Source organism: Botrytis byssoidea (genome assembly GCF_014898295.1).
Source record: "Botrytis byssoidea strain MUCL 94 chromosome Unknown BBYS_001, whole genome shotgun sequence".
NCBI classification, from domain to species: domain Eukaryota; kingdom Fungi; phylum Ascomycota; class Leotiomycetes; order Helotiales; family Sclerotiniaceae; genus Botrytis; species Botrytis byssoidea.
The window spans coordinates 1,858,575-1,871,961 of NW_024065842.1; the positions used below are offsets into that span (position 1 = coordinate 1,858,575).

Sequence of the window (13,387 nt, forward strand, 5' to 3'; positions counted from 1 at the left end):
TTTGCATGATGAAACATCAATTCATTCGTGTTTCTGATCAGCAGCCCACAATCTCTGCATCAAAGCGGAATATCACTGGTTGAAGAAACTTAGGGTTCCTGACCAGTGTATCATATTACCTACCACACAACGAGTTTATCATGCAAATGATCAATCTCGAACTTTACAAATTTATCGAATGGAACTATTCAACAATTCATGGCATTATCGATTAGTCCTTATTCCCCATATTGTCACCCGAAATTCACGATCCATTTCCATTTGACACTTCTTGATTTACATGGAATTCGCACTTCATCCAGGATGGTTTTACCGGGACATCAAAGATGCACAGCGTTTTCAATATTCAAGATCAAACCAACCAATCGTTATTTGGATTTGGATGTTTGATAACCTGTGAAGAAATCATTGTGCCGAGGTTTTTGCGGATTTTTGTATATTGTAAGAGTTACATGTTTCTTTGATAGACTAAATCATACAATTATATAGCAATATATACCTAATTAGTTATATATGTTCTGTTGCTATTACACAATTACAGATCTTGGGAAGAGAAGGGGGGGTGCGCAAGGGGTTACCCCTTTGTGTCTGCGCTCCAAAATACAAGGGCTCTAAAACGACGTGTACATTGCACGCCTACAGTATCTAGGTATTCAATAGTCCGAACTGCAGCCCAACTATCTAAAGCTTTGGATCATCAATTCCTTTTGAATATCGAATTTATTTTAAGAATCAAAATAATGTCCATCATCGAGTTGATTTGAAACAATAACTCTGTTCAATCAATAATGATATTTTCGGAATCTCAAGATCAGAACTTTTAAGGGGAATGTAGTTCGGGCTATTGGAAACACTGTGCGTGCCCCCAAGATCAATTGGAATATTCAGAAGCTTTTAACTTGGCGATTCATTTGGCATTAATTATAGGAACACATATTAATGTCGCTATTCAGAATCAGGCTCAATGTTTTCATTGTCTGGTTTTATTTATCTATTTATTTAAATGAATGTGTCGCTTTTTGCGCCTCTGCAGAGCATACGTATGTGGAAGGCCACGCTTCTCTTATAGCAATTGTTTTCAAACCCGATTGCATGAATTAAGAGTATATTAGAAACAATTTCTTGACTGCTATCCCAACGCTACGCCATTTCAGATAATCTGATACTCAAACGCCTCAAGGAACCATGACAGATACGTCCAAATTCGCGAACGCTATCCTAGCCCACTATTTTATTACTCCCGTCATCCCATTAAGTCTCACAACTTGCGCTCTATTAATAACCAAAAGCCGTATTCGAACAACCAGCTTTGACGCACTGCAGACAATAAAGTGGCAGCTTCTCGCAAATTTTGGTGAAAGCAGCGCACTTTGTAAGGTTCTTCCAGCCAGCAGTCGTTGCACATTTCAAGGTGTCTGCATAACAGGCAGCGGCTGATTTTTGGCATGTCAACATGGTGTTGAAAGGAGTAACCTTACCGCACCATTTTCCAACTGTCACAGCGCATGTTGCCGCTGGGGTTGGGACTATGGTTGGCTTCACTACTGTCGCCGAAGTCGATTGTTTGACCGTCGATGAACTCTTTACGGAGCTTGTGGACGACTTCGCGGAACTAAGCGCAGTGCTGGTGGATTTCAAAGTTGTTACAGTCGCGGATACAGCGGAGCTTTGGGCAGTTGTAGCGCCAGTTGCTGATGTACCACTGCTCTTTGCGCTTGCAGAAGCGCTTTGGGATGAGACTACGACGGAAGATGACGTTGTCGAACCGGAGGTGAGAGAGCGATACCAATTTGTTCTATCGGTGTCACCCAAGCAATCACCAACCGTAACGCCTTTCCATCCTTTGGCCTTGATTTGATCGAAATAGTAGGTAGAAAGGTTACCAACAGATTGTTGTACAATATCGTGCTGGATAGACAGGTAGTCTTGAACGGCTGTTGAAGCAAGAGCTTTCTGCACAATATTCTTGGAGTTCTGAATCTGAGACGGCAAGGGGTTTAAATAATCCTGGGTGTCTAAATCAAAATAGACTCTGTGGTACCCTAGAGTTTGCATATCTGCCCAGCATCCTGATGCCTCAGTACAATCAGAATAAGGAGGTCTCATGTAAGTTGGCCACTTTCCGATGATGTTATTGAAAGCCATTTCATTTTTCACCATCTGCTGCATTCGAAGATCGTGTGAAATATTTGAAAGAGAGTAATGACTCCAGGTATGAGATGCAACTTGATGTCCTTCGGCAATCATACGTTGAATCAAAGATGGATATGGAGCGGTATTATCGATCTCTCCTTTTCCATTGTTGTTGCCGGTGATAAAGAATGTCGCTTGGTAGCCATACGACTTTAGAATGTCGAGGAGATCGGAGGTGTAATTATATGGACCATCATCATAAGTAAGAGCTACAACATTGTTTTGCACGCAGTCATAGATGTCATCCGTGTAGGTGATGGGTCCTATCAATGGTCTTGCAACATCAAGAGTTGATGCTCCGGCAGGCGTTGCATCTGAGTCGCATCTTCCATATCCAAGTAAGCAACTCCCTGGATCAGCACAATAGTCTTGGGTAGTTCCGCAGTATCCGGAAACTTGTAACGTATTAGTAAGTTAATTGGCAAATTGGGACTCGTCTACTCACCACTACAGCATTGGTTTCCCCCGCAAGTTGCACCACCAAAGTTTGGACCACAAGTTCCTCCTGTAGCTGGCTCGGCAGCAGCAGTGGTGCAAGTTCCAAATGCAGACTGACACCCTACGTCGCAATAATCGGTTGTGTTTCCACAATATCCCGACGTAGAACAGCAAAGCCCTCCAGTACAAGAAAGCCCTCCATTGCTCGCTCCACATGTGAAAGTGTTTTCTGAAGGTTGGACTGTTGTTCCGGTACAAGTTCCAAAGGCAGTTTGGCAACCAGTTCCGCAGTAGTCTAGGTAAGTACAAATTAGTCTATGAATGACTTGTGTATTATTCAGAGATTCGCTAACATACCGGTCGTGTTTCCACAATATCCATAGGCCGAACAGCATCCTCCCGTGTTTACAGTAGCGTCACAAGAATAGCTATTGTTTGCTCCTGCGAACGAATTTCCGCAAGTGTTGTCTGTACTGATTATGGCTCGCTTGGAAAGAAAGGCAAGAAAGCCGGGATCTTGGGAATCAGTTCCCTCCACTGGAAACGCAAGACCCATACCACTGAGCATGAAGCCCGTGACCAGAGTTAAAATGAATGATTTCATCTTGGTCGTTAATAAATTACAAAATAGTTTGTTGGAAAATGTACACTAAAAGAATTGAGGGAGATAATGAATGATTGGATATATTATGGAAATGAACGAAGAAGAAAGAATGTCAGTTAAAAAAAGAATGTAAACGGTCTGACATGCCGGAGTAGGGGTGAGGAGGAAGGAAAATTGAAAGACATTGACGAGAAGCAAGATATATATAGCATTACCATTCCACGGGTAGACAAATCAGAAAATGACCCGACATATCATTACCAAGCTACAAGAACACACTACAATTGGCGCCGTCTGTTCTTTGACTACGATTCTTTGGGGGTGTTTACATGCATCTATGAATTGGTTCCCAGAATTATCACGAAGGTTTGTGACCAAGGAGGACAAGGCGTTGTTAGGCGTCGTCCCGTCTCCTTGGAAAGAGTCCGTGGAACAAGATCAAAAGTTCCGATCGGAACGTTTCATGAATTTCATTCGTCGAATATTTCTGAAACTTGATTCTACGGAGGCAAATGGTTTAAAATTTAAGGGGTACTGACGGGAGCTTTAAATTGGTGGGGAAGCCTAACTCTTTTCAGCAAAACTTATAAATAGTGTTTATGCGCAGTCTCTTAGGATTTTCGTCCCAACTTCAACAAAGGAGATAAGAAAAATCGAGTCAATCGTTTCTTCAGGTCTAGATTCCATATATGTACGTATGACCTGGCAAGTGACAGGTCTTCTGTTTTCCAAATACCTGCTTAACTATGAGAAGAAGTTGTCGCTCTCGGGCCTAGATCAGTATCTGCACAGTCTTCAAAAATAGATTCATCTGAACTCAGGAGGGGTCAAAGCATAATGAAAAATGTATTTTATTCAAATTTATCTCTATTTTATATCCCTTTACCCAAGTCCAAAAGAATGTGCCCAATCGTAATCATTAACTCATCAATCTCTCTAATCATCATTCGTTCGTCTTTTTTCCGTCGTTCGTCATTCATCTATTACTAGTCATCATTTTCAAGTCGTCTATTGTCCGTCCAAATCAAGCCTGAGCTTGTTCATCAATGATCATCCTCCGTTCAGCGCGGGCGCCGATCGAAGAACTCAAGGTATCGAGGTGCTCTCTATGCCTAATTTGTTGGGGTTAGCTTAATTGACGATTAATTGTTACTCGGGAAACTTTATGAGGCTTACCTGGCAAGCATAGTCGGTGTAGCATTGCTCATCAACCTTTGGCTCATACAAGACAAATCTTGTGAGACGGACACAGGTCAAGGCAGTGGTGGAGGTGCTGACGGTAGCGCTACCAACAGTAGAGCCTGGCTTGGCGATGTAAGCATCCTCGCCAATGACAACAGTTGCCTTGAAAGGAGTAGTGGCTTTCCAAGTTCCATCTTCGTAGTCAATGGAGTCAGAAGTGCTGAGGACGGCTGTCTTGCTTGGTGTCTGGCCAGCGAGAGACAAAGACTTGGTTGGGTAGTAGTCCATCTCAGCGTAGGCTGCGAAGGTGATGTTGTTGAAGCAGTTAACGAGGTAGTAGATCTGGGTAGAGGCGGCGCGGGCATCGATGGCTGCTGCTGGAATTGCAGCTGGAGCGGCTGAGGTAAGGGTGGAGAGGACGAGGAGGGGGATGGAAGCAATCATGGAGAAACGCATTTTGAAGGTTGGTTTGAGAGACTCGAGGAGTGAAAAGTTTGAGAAGGGCTTGCAAGTTGTTGTAGAAGATCTTGAGATGATTGAAGTATTGTGATGATGGGAACTACTCTGCTGATGAAGCCTTCTTATATACTTCTTTTCGTAGGAAGATGGATGGATCTCCGAAAAGCTTTTCTCGACCAAGCTTTCCTATGCATCGCTAACCGCAAACAACCCATGTATCACGATCGTGGATACAATGATACATTATCGCCGCGAATTGCTTTTGCTTATCAAGCCACTATACAACATACGACACAATTTGAGACATTTGAATCAATCAATATTTACTGGGCCTCAATATCATCTTTGGCGCCAAAACGTTCTCTCGTCTCGGATACCCACTGAATCAGCCACGAAGATTCTACTGATAAAGGCTTTCCAATAGCCCAGAACCGAATCCTCTGGACCACGATCGGAATACGACTATCCCATACACAGAGAGAGGCACAGTTCAGTTGATGATTGAGCAGACAGTGGTCCCGATAATCATTCTCAATATTTTCTTGCATCATGTCGATATCTTCCAAACGGGCTAGATCTTCTTACTATCCCAGTTCTTCCGTATTATTCCACCAAACAGAAAGCATTCTTCAATATCTTCAGCCATTGATGCCCTGTACCTGTAGGTCATCAATATTTAATGCAGGGTCGGAGTGTACCCATATTAGGCTAAGCGAATGCCCCACTAAACAAGCATAACTAAAGGCTTCCGGATCTGCAAGTCGATCGTAACGGCGATGCAGACCACATTCGTATGAACATTTGAAGAAAGATCTCCGAGATTGATCTGTTGGCTGTCAAACTCGTCAAGGGTCTTGATTAAAGTGTGAAAATCTCTGCTAACGCGGGTCAGGCCCTTACTTCCGAACCAATTTTTCATCGAGGCGGTCAAAGCTCTATGTCATCGATGAGAGGATTTCATGCTTATTACAAACTTTGATCAGTGATCTTCGATACCGTCAACCCGGTGGACCAAAATTCGTCTTTACGGACTCAAAAAAAAACCGGTAAGGTTCCGAACCCCCACTATTGTGATCAAGGATCGTTCGGTGACCAACTTGAACCCTACCATCTGTGATATATCGTGATTATACTCAGCTGAAAGTCGTCAAATGTCTCATGTCTTTACAGGCATGTGAAAATCAACTACAGATTTGCTATCCAGAAAGGCAGGTATGGACGACCTATCTTGGCGTGAAAGAAAAAATCGATAGCAGCTGAGATACACGTCGCCAGGCGCCGTAATCCTACATCGGATCTAGTCGGACACGATCGAATCTATACAAATCCCTCACCGCGCGTAGCATGTATCTTTGGAAGACATCGGAACTCAGTCTAGATCTCAATCCATAAAATTGTATCATATACTCAAATCAGATTCTGGACACGTTAACTGGTGTATGTGAGTGATCCCAATGTGGACATGCAGAGAGAAACGTCGCTACCTCGGCTTCATGTTGTGCAAGTGGATACCATGTCCGAAGAGTTTTCCATTGTAACTACATCCTATTTGTGAAGTGTTGCATACTCCAAATTAATATCCATCTTTTCCATCTATGTTGGCATTCTTGACTGCCCATCGATACAATGATACGATATCGTATTGTTTCCACGGATCAGTTTCGGTCTTTCCTTTGTGCGTGAAAATCGAATGATCGGTGTTTCGTTCTCTCAATGTGTACTTTGATCATCAGTCAGTTCTGTTCTTGCCTTGTTACGATATCACATCTGGACATACCGCAATGAGTTTCATTCCTTGCCAGCAAGGCATCGGTTTTGACTTCAACTCTCCTCTACCAAAGCAGATATCTCTAACAATCGAAAGGCAATGCTAAAGCTTGCATTTAGCTTTAAGAGACGTCAATCTTTAATCATGATCTACAGAATTCCAGGAGAGAAGTTTACTTATATCTTCAGGCCGTTACAACCGATACCCACGATGTAACATCCAAGAAGTCTTAGCACTCCTCCTAGCTCGTCGGGTTGAGATTTGGTGCTTACATCAAATCATAGCTTTAGATCTAAATACGACACCATCGCGGATAGGAACCAATTTCACCCCACAGTTAGTGTGCTACCCGTTGTAGTATCAAACGGCACGGCAGAACCATTACACTGGGAAAGATCAAGATAATAAGCAGGGTATTTTAGATGGTGCTACTATGGCTGTCAAGCAGAAGTAGGATGGGGAGGAGCGGTTCGGATCGACTATGCTTGAAACATGAAAATGCGGCAGAGAACCTGCTGGATACTCTAGCTCTATAGCGGTAGTTAGTTAGGGTTGTCATGTTTTGCTACTTTCAATTTCGAAGATAAAATACACACCAATAGTACGAAACTCATGATTTGTTTGGCTCAAGTTGTTGAACAGTCTGCAACTTCCCGTATTAGCTAAATTTACACCGACTATAAAACTACCAAAGTTAGCCACCTGAACGAGTAGCCATTCTATTAAAAATTAAAAATTAAAAATACATCCCCGGCACCGAATAGCACTCAGGTTCTCATGAAAATATAGTCAAATGGCTATGCCATCAAGCTGGAACTTTACAGATCCAGTAACTAGAATAACTTGACCAGTACAATAGCCATGTTAACTACATATGTTCCTTGGTAATCTTCAATCTCTTTGCATTCTTCCTGTGTGGATTGTTTTGTTTAGATAATGATCCAGAGTTCGTGAGTGTCGTAGATTTGGTTGCTGGCACATATTCCCGAAGGACTGAAGACTGTTTGTTGGTCACAAAATCTTTGGATTGATTACAGATTCTTACATTTGTTAGGCACAAAGGAATAGTGTTTACATTGGATGATCCGAAGTAGTGATTCTGAATGGCATCCATACTTATATACGGCTTGGTTATGTCATTCACATGAACTTCTATGATAATTCGAGAAAAATACCTAGTTTATATTTATGCAGAAATAACTAGGTGTCTAAAATACGAAAAAAAAAAACACGATTTATTTTTCCCGAATGTCTGCACTGTACTTTAGAAGAACTCAAAATAATAACGAACAATAACAATACCTAGATACATTTAGAAGTTGAAAATCAAACACTAGAAATCAAACACTAGAAATCAAACACTAGAAATCAAATAGTAAAACTAAACAGTGAAACTAAACATTAAAACTTAAACACTAAAAATTAAACATTACGAATTACAAATTAATGAGAACACATGCATCAACACAAGACCTCGCAAGGCCATCAAAACGTAACATACAAAAACATACAGAAGAAAAATACAAAATGCCAAATTGGCTACAACATTAACAACATAGTACAGTACAGAACATCCGCTATGCTAGGCGGTGCCTTGAACTCTTCTCGTCTCCTTCACATACCGATATCGCACGATATTGACCGTAGCCCGGGCTAGAGACTCAGAGAGACAAGACAGCCGTTTAGCAGTAAAAAAAATCTTTGTCAAATGCACGCCACGAGGCAACCATATCATCCACTAACGAGGATTCCTGAAAACTAGTATTTGAAGACGAGACGAGAGCCGCAGTAGGAGCGGAAGAAGAAGCGGAAATAGCATCGGAAGTCGGAGTGGCAAGGTCAGGGAGATTGTCAAAACGACTTCCAAAGAGCTCTAAATCCTCAGGGGATTCCAAACTCTCATAGTACTGCCCAGCCTCACCATTGAAATCCGATCCGCCGGCGCCAGGGTTGGAGGGACCAGAAGCATAGAGAGCCGACGAAGGGCTGGCCAACTGACAGCGTGGAGCGGCGACGTAACCAGGCCCCACCACACCCGCAGAAGCGGGAGAAGGAATGGATTCGTCAATTTGACTGACCCCAACGCGTCTTTTAGCGGCTGGCCCTTCGATAGCATCTCCTTCGACTGGCAGCTCCCTCTTTCCCCTCTTTCTTCCCCCGCAAGAACTACAGCAGCTAAGTATAAAGTTCCCAATGGTCTTCTTGGAGAGATACTTTATTGGGCCTACGCTAAAAAAACATTTGTCTCTGCCAATGTGGCCAGGCAAATGAGTCTCTGCGAAGAGGGCCCAAAACTCCTCGCCTGGTACTACTAGCTTCCATTCCACCTTGTTTCTATCTCCCCCTTTGGGTGCATGCTTCAGCATGTCACCCTCAGTGACGTATTCGTACTTCAATTCATTCTTATACGAAGCTGGAGTTCCCATGTAGCCCTCTGGTACGTCCAAAATGACGCCGGGATCAGCGGCGATCGCTGACTTGTCCCGGATTATCCTTTCCAGTCGCGACCGCGATGGCAGCAGCGCATTGGGATCCTTCGTCCTATTGTTTTCGACGAAAGATTCGATCAATGTACTCCTCCATGCTGGGAAGGACAATGTACTGAGGTCTAACGTGGTTTTGGGGTCGGAAAACCTTATAGCGTCAATGTGCCGAGTGAAAATGACCCTTCGCTCTTCTGGGGAAAGATTTGAAGTCATCTATTAGATATTAGTATATTATCCCAATCGTTGTAGTGCGTTTAGAACACGCGAATGCTTGAACAATCTGGTCGAGCTCAGGCAATAAAAGCTTTTAATTGTCGACGTGTGATCCGGACAATTGAAAGCTCTGAGTGTTTGACAGCAACAAAATAATCAAAATGAGTTTATTGTTTTAAATTATTTGAATCATTTAGAATGATTTAGAGAATGGAAGCTTCAAATTGTCGGATTACAATCTGAACAATTCAAAGCCCTGAATCATTGACAACAATACAATATTCGAATGTAGTTCGTTACTTCAAGCCATTTCAATCATCTAATTGAATTTAGAGACTGAAAGCTTTACATTGTTGAAGTGTGATCTGAACAATTTAAAGCCTTCAATGTTGACGAGAGCTACAACATATAGTTGGGCGCCTCTGCATTATGTCGTTTGGTTCTAAGCATTCAACTATGTTCAACTGCAGCATGAGATACACCCAACGTAGCAGAAGAACGAGTTGAACGGAGCGAATAGTAGCGAATAGCAAAAAAACAATAAGAAAAAAAATCGCTATGCAATGCCGAAGACTTTCAAGTACAACTACATTTGTTTCATCCCCATTACATTCAATTCTTCATCGTACAACAAACAGGCCATCGAACAATCTCAATTACGCTCTTCGCCAGGAGCTCTCGCGTAATGTACCAAGCCTGAACCATCAGGCGTGAAAGCCAGAGGTCCATCTCGCGTAATGTATAACCATCCCCTGATGTACACGACGAAGTATATTCTTGATTGGAATACATTATACAAGACAACACAACAATTTAACAACTATGCGAAGTGTGAAGTATGAAGCAAGAGTATACCAACAATGATCAAGCTATCTAACATAAGCTTCTAAAGCTCAGCTTCCACTAAGGAACTAGACTAGGAGACTAGCGCAATCCATGTGATCACGTGTTTTTCACGAATTCCCACCAACAACTTCCAAAAAAAGATTCAATAGAGTCAAGATACGCTTGAAGGCTACTCAGCCTGATTTGAAAGGCCAAGTATACCAGTGGGTGTACTGAGAACCTCCAAAAATCGAACAATCGTGAAATAATTACAAGCAAGCTGTGTACTGCTGAGCAATTCAAACTGACTTGAATGTATCTAAATGATCCTAAGTGTTGCGGATTCTGTCCAAAAATTCAATTGTGAAGACAGAAATTTATCAGAGAGCCAAGCTTCAACACTATTGTTCCGCAAAAGTACGCAATAAAGGGAAGTGCATCAAATTGAGAGGAGTAAAGTGAAAAATGTATCTTACTTTGTCTGAAATTATCCACCAGCTATATTACACTCTTAATCGATTGGGGAATTTGGCGATGGAAGGGCGAATTCGATATTCGGGGTAACCTGAATTGAATCATGAGCGACTGCCTCGAGAATGAGTAGAATTGACAGGGAAGGAACGATTTGGTTATTATTGGGCGGGAGAGAGTTCTTACCTTGGGCTGCTGCGCAAGTAGGTGCTATGGTAATAATCGGGAGGATATTGCCTAAAAATGGCAGTGTGTATATTATACTTGAGATCTTAAAGTGAACGTGAATATTGTTCTAGTAATTGAAGAATATTCGAGCTGACTTTGTGAAGATGTTGGGTACGATTTTAGAAAGAGAAAGAGGATCAGAAATTGGGGGGATGGATGCATTTTAAAGTGAATTGAGTACTATGAGAGAGTACTATATTAGTCTAGAAGTTTGTATTATACTTTTTCAACAGGAAGGAACTTATGGCATTTGGTATACATCAATTTTTTTCTGGTAGTTGTCGATCGTCAAGCTTGGGAGGTAAGCCAGTCTAATTTTGACAGGAACGGCATAGTACACGTCTATTGTACCATCCAATGGCTGCTTCCCAGCAATGCTGCAATAGCCTTAGGTCAGCGAACGTGTACGGACCTACATGCGAAGAAGGTACATGCTGGCTTATGAGGGGGAGGGTAATGGCAGAGTACGTAGACAGGATATGTAGTGTTTATTACCAGCGTCATTCTCCTTTCAGGATTTTCAAAACTGAGATTAGATTACCATTTGCTATAGATAACCCCAAAGTGCTCTTCATACAGAGTATCGCATACCGTGCCTCCGATCACACATACACCTCTATACCTACAATGCCTATAAGCCTGGAACACAAAGGGAAGCTACATACAACACATTATATTCGACGTCTAACTAGATGGTCAGCCTTTATAATGTCTGCGAATCCATTAACTGCCATCACGTAGTGAGAAAATACACACGCCGCACATTATGACGGTTCATATTCACAAATGGTGACGCTCAGTGTCTAACTGCGGTCCACAGCTACAGCTGAAGAAGATGCAGCACACAACATCTTATAAGGATTAGCTGAGGAGCTCATCTCAGAATATGTATGCGAACAATCAGCACACACATCTGAGTTGCTCCAAATGGATTAAAACATATGATCATTGCTAACTGAATAACAATGCTCAGGGCCTACCCTACTCGCAAAACTTCGATCACAGCAATAGCAAAGATACATTAGGCGAAGACTCCAAACAATTAGCTGCTCGATTAGCTACAAGGTATCTACGTACTACAACTACACAGGATAACGATGGCACGCAACATTAGGATGGTTAGTCGAACAGCGAGGTATGGATGGCACCCTCGAGACACAATCGCACAGACAGGAAGCGAAACAGACGAATCGCGACGATTAGACGAGAGACATGAAACAGCTTCATCAATACATAATGGTATATATAGATTTGAGCATGATAGAACGCGGCGATCATGTGCATGTACTGCACAGGGACTTTTTGCACTGGTGATACACATACCAATACATGACTGTACGCTCTTCTCTGCAGACTCAGCACGTAATAGTTGTAGTCAAAAACAACCTCACAATCATGGAACTTACAAGAGAGCAACATATATCATTTTCCAATACACAGCTTTCGCAGAGTTTTAACATTTCATAGGACTAATAATCTCATAACTACAGTGAATAGGTATCTATTCGCAAACCATCGATCATGAACACGCGTGGGCACAAAATCAGATGCTTCAGCGACCATACACAAAACTCTTGAAAATACTGATGATCGATGAACATTATCTAACGAATCCTGCATGCTAACTCTGGGATTCCTCTCTTCTGTCTTGTATTAATGTATCATATATCTGAATTCAGCTATGTGAAATACAAGCATCCCATGCGTGAGCATCTACAGGCCTCTTCCACTGCTAGGCTTCCACCTTCAGGCCTATACATCTCGATAGGCACCAACTGCACCTTCTCAGAAGCCCACAAGCCTATAAGTCACTGAAGACCCCCTGAAGACCCCCATCACACACTCGTATGCCCTTGCATCCCTCGGCTAAGAAACCCTTCCGGGATCCGAATCGCTTGATCTTGGAAAAAGTCTAAATTACTAGTGTCGCTGGTACATGAATTAGGTGTTCAACTACTGAAAAAAAACTGATGAAGATCATGAGACTTGTCGATATCGAGGCGTCATATTAAACGCAGAGGGGAAAATTCGATCTTTTGCTTGGACTAGATGACTCCAAGACTTGAACTAGTGGGTGCAGGATAATGAGATGCCTCTGTTGCATCGGGCAGGCGGAGAATGTCGAAGAGTGGAAATGACTAGAGGAAAGTATTAGAGGAAGATAGTAGAGGCAAAGAGTAGAGGTAGGGATGAACGGGTAGAGAGTAGATGTAGAGAGCAGCAATAGGAGTAGAGAACAGACAAGATAGCAAGCACATACACAGTAATCATATACTTCCCAATGTAAGTAGAAACATAGCAGGCATACACCGATCACAAATATGAACATTCAATCGAATAAAGAATACACACATGATCAAATTCATCAACAACACGGACTCGGTTGACCGATTTGAAAAAAATTACTTCGATATCCCATTTAACACAATTCTCCACCGCTATCCTTACTGAACTCATGCTCTACAAACAACAACTATAATCATATACTTCAGAGCCCGAGTCTGTCTGCTACAATTCAAA

At 42.3% G+C, this 13,387-nt stretch overlaps 3 protein-coding genes across 3 annotated transcripts; all 3 read right to left on the minus strand.

Annotated features, from left to right (window-relative positions):
* Positions 1-1,275: 1,275 nt before the first annotated feature.
* On the minus strand, positions 1,276-3,235 carry EAE97_000561 (uncharacterized protein; the record flags this gene model as incomplete). The annotated part of the gene is made up of 3 exons (XM_038871071.1): positions 1,276-2,588; positions 2,639-2,926; positions 2,989-3,235. The coding sequence occupies 3 exons, from the start codon at positions 3,233-3,235 to the stop codon at positions 1,276-1,278; spliced, it is 1,848 nt and encodes a 615-aa protein (XP_038738432.1).
* An 835-nt stretch (positions 3,236-4,070) lies between these two features.
* Positions 4,071-4,873, minus strand: EAE97_000562 (uncharacterized protein; the record flags this gene model as incomplete). The annotated part of the gene is made up of 2 exons (XM_038871072.1): positions 4,071-4,347; positions 4,412-4,873. 2 exons carry the CDS (start codon positions 4,871-4,873, stop codon positions 4,342-4,344), a joined length of 468 nt encoding a protein of 155 aa, XP_038738433.1. The 3' UTR covers positions 4,071-4,341.
* Positions 4,874-8,326: 3,453 nt separating this feature from the next.
* Positions 8,327-9,343, minus strand: EAE97_000563 (uncharacterized protein; the record flags this gene model as incomplete). Its single annotated transcript, XM_038871073.1, has 1 exon — positions 8,327-9,343. One exon carries the CDS (start codon positions 9,341-9,343, stop codon positions 8,327-8,329), a length of 1,017 nt encoding a protein of 338 aa, XP_038738434.1.
* Positions 9,344-13,387: the final 4,044 nt, after the last annotated feature.